At 26.5% G+C, this 3850-nt stretch overlaps 1 protein-coding gene across 6 annotated transcripts in view; it reads left to right on the top strand.

The window, feature by feature from the left end:
• Window positions 1–3850, top strand: part of LOC115236247 (hexosaminidase D-like) — a 10838-nt gene that overhangs the window by 2352 nt on the left and 4636 nt on the right. Inside the window, exon 1 of one of the 6 annotated variants that reach the window (XM_029808579.1) lies at window positions 1–360. The exons of 3 other annotated variants lie outside the window; for them this stretch is intronic. In XM_029808579.1, coding sequence (XP_029664439.1) covers window positions 344–360 — 17 coding nt within the window. In that variant the 5' untranslated portion in view covers window positions 1–343. Of the gene's footprint in view, window positions 361–3099; window positions 3244–3850 lie in introns of those variants that run through there. 2 more of the 6 variants (XM_029808588.1, XM_029808597.1) reach the window with 2 other exon arrangements.

Raw genomic sequence — 3850 nt, 5'->3', positions numbered from 1 at the left:
AAAAAAGAAGAAGAAGAAGAGTATGCGCGGAGTATAATGCGACAAGAAGAAAAGTGATAGTGATTAATGGTTATGAGAATATCGCGGAATAGTGCAATACAAGGAAGAAAAGTGATAAAGTGAATAGAAATTATTAACGCGGAATAGTGCAAGAAAAAGAAGTGATTTCTTTTAATCATATTGAGCAAAGTTAGGTTATATTAGCGAAATTGAAAAATTGCTTTATTACACGCAATGCTTGAATCTATGCATTATCAATTAAAATTAACATATTTGTGATAAATGGATTGTTGGAAAATGATTATGGAGGCATTGAAGGAATATTTGGAGATTTTGGCTGGCCATGTTTTCGATAAGATGGTAATTATACGCGTGAACGCGCATTCATGTGTATAATATTTATTTATATTTTATTTATAAATGTAATTAATACATAATTTTATATATAAATGTAATTAATGCATAATTAATATTTTTAGGTTAACTTACTAATGGCTACGCAATGAGTTTATGTTAATGTAACAAAATAAATCTGGTAAAAGTTCTATTAAAAACATCATAGAAACAACAACATTGAATACACATTTTTATTAAATGGCTTCATAAGGAATAATGAAATAATAAAATCATATCGAAACATTTCTATAGTGTCCTGAAACTTTTGGCGAATCTGGAATTCTTTCAACTTTTGGTTCTGGAAATGTGTGAATGTTTATTTATATTTTATTTATAAATGTAATTAATGTGTAATTAATATTTTTAGATCATTTACAAATGGCTAAGCAATGAGTTGCATGTTTACATTAATATAACAAAACAAATCTTGTGGGAATTGTATCAAAAATATTATATACAATTGAATTGAAAGCATCAGAGTTAGAGCCTGAAATAGAAATGTTAAGCATTAGTCAAAGAAGAGAAATAAGGCAATAATTTTGTTCATAAATTATATAATAAAGGTTATTTATTTTCTTGGGTAATGGTTAAACTTATTTTTTTAAAGCAATGAGAAACGTGAACGTGGAAATTGATGGTTTATTCGGATGGAGCTGCCTTTTCCAATATAATGTTATCGAAGAGTATTAAAATATCTGTCTTCGACAAATATAATTCAAGTTTGAATCAAAATGAGGAGCAAGAGTCGGTTAATGATGCTGAATTGCAGATTTTATTAGAGGATCGTACAAAAGTTTATAATAATTTGTCATAATAATTTGGCAGCTGCATTGATTAAAACATAAGCCTAAGATGTAGCGTTAGAAAATGTTAAACATGTTTCGAGATGTCAACCACAAAATGTTAAAGCACTATTTAGGAAAGTTATTGCAAATATCTTCTTTTTATTTACTAAATTTAATCTTCTTTTTAATAAGTTGTATATATTCTTGATTTATATTTTACATATGGAAAATTCAAATATGTGTTATATATATTATGCGTATCGTAGGAACAATACAAGTACGTATGTATATATATTGTGCGCATCGTAGGAACAATATTGAGACACAAAGGGGAATATGCAAAAGCTTATGCAATCTCTTTCTCTCTCCACTGAAATTCAAAAATTAAATCCAGAAATGAAGATACTACAGAATTAATAAAATTAAAGGATAAAATTAAAAATGCAGAAAAAGGAAAGCACCTATATCGTAAAATGTTAGGTGTAGTTGGAGATACTAAAAATCCGTCAAAGGATATAAATGTAAGTAATTAAGTAAAGGATAGTGCTTTTCTTTTTCTGTGTCTTTAGCAATTTTATCCTTTAAGATCATTAATTTTGTAGTAAATATCTTCATTTCAGGATTTAATTTTTGAATCAGTGAGGAGAGAGAGAGAGAGAGGGATTGCATAAGCTTTTGCATATTTCCCTTTGTGTCTCAATATTCTTTCTACAATGCGCACAATATATATACACATGTACTTGTATTGTTCCTACGATACGCACAATATATATACACACATATTTGAATTTTCCATATGTAAAATATAAATCAAGAATATATACAACTTATTAAAAAGAAGATTAAATATAGTAAATAAAAAAAAGGTTAGGATTTTTGCAATACATTTCCTAAATAGTGCTTTAACATTTTGTGGTTGACATCTCGAAACAAGTTTCAGATTTTCTAAAGCTGCATCGCAGGCTTCTGTTTTAATCAACGCAGCTGCCAAATTATTATAAACTTTTGTACGATCCTCTAATAAAATCTGCAATTCAGCATCATTAACCAACTCTTGTTATTATATAATTTATAAACAAAATTATTACCATATTTCTCTTCTTTGACTAATGCTTTCTGTTTCAGGCTCTAACTCTGATGCTTTCAAATCAATTGTATATAATATGTATATGTATATAATATATCTAAAATCTGCAATTCAGCATCATTAACCGACTCTTCCTCCTCATTTTGATTCAAACTTGAATTATATTTGTCGATGACAGATATTTTAATACTCTTTGATAACATTATATTGGAAAAGGCAGCCCCATCCGAATAAACCATCAATTTCCATGTTCACGTTTCTCATTGCTTTAAAAAAATAAGTTTAACCATTATCCAAAAAATAAATAACCTTTATTATATAATTTATAAACAAAATTATTACCATATTTCTCTTCTTTGACTAATGCTTTCTGTTTCAGGCTCTAACTCTGATGCTTTCAAATCAATTGTATATAATATGTATATGTATATAATATATCTTGATACAATTCCCACAAGATTTGTTTTGTTATATTAACATAAACATGCAACTCATTGCTTAGCCATTTGTAAGTGATCTAAAAATATTAATTACGCATAATTACATTTATATATAAAATATAAATAAATATTCACATTTCCAGCACCAAAAGTTGCGAGTAATTCCAAATACACAAAATGTTTGTGGACACTATAGAAGTGTTTCGATATGATTTTACTCATCATTTCATCATTCCTTATAAAGTTAATTAATAAAAATGTGTATTCAATGTTGTTTTATGATATTTTTGGTAGAATTTCCACAAGACTTATTTTGCTGCATTAACTCGTTGCTTAACCATTTATAAGTTAAACTAAAAATATTTATCATGCATTAATTACATTTATATAGTACAGGGTGGGGAAGAAGTCCCAGACTCTTGAAATATCTCGGAAGGAGTGAGATGTAGAAAAAAAAGGTTCAGACAAAAGTTGTATGATTTCAAGGGGGCCATATGATAAAAATATGGACTTGACCTTGAGTGACATTTTTAAGGTGAGATCAATGTGATCGATGTTTTCTTAAATGGAACCCCCCATTTTTTATTGAATATTCTTTTAGCTTATTTCGAGAGCTTTTCAAAACACTATAATAAAGTATTTTTTTATTAAATACTTTTTGAGTTATTTTATATCTTAATCTGACATATTTTGATATAAAAAATAAAATATCTCATAAAATATTTAGTTTTCGATAATCTTAATACTTTTATAACTATAATACTTTTATGTACAGAATAATGAGACAACTCAATTAGCGTAAAATAAAATAATTGTTTTTAAGAAAAAGTATGTAATTATTTATAATGTATTTTTTTAAACAATTATTTGTTTTTTTCTTTACACTAATTGATTTGTCTCATTATTCTGTACATAAAAATATTACGGTAAGATTATCGAAAACTAAATATTTAACGAGATATTTTATTTTTTATATCAAAATATGTCAGAATAAAATATAAAATAACCCAAAAAGTATTAATGAAAAAATACTTTATCATAGTGTTTTGAAAAGCTCTCGAGATAAGCTACAAAAATGAGCAATAAAAAGTAGGCAGTTCCATTTAAAAAATTGAAGGTGACCTTGCTTTTTTATGGAAAAA

The sequence above is a fragment of the Formica exsecta genome, unplaced genomic scaffold, assembly GCF_003651465.1.
Source record: "Formica exsecta isolate Colony F162 unplaced genomic scaffold, ASM365146v1 scaffold110, whole genome shotgun sequence".
NCBI classification, from domain to species: Eukaryota; Metazoa; Arthropoda; class Insecta; order Hymenoptera; family Formicidae; genus Formica; species Formica exsecta.
Note: the sequence above shows the minus strand (reverse complement) of the source record. Positions and strands in the feature narration are given on the sequence as shown.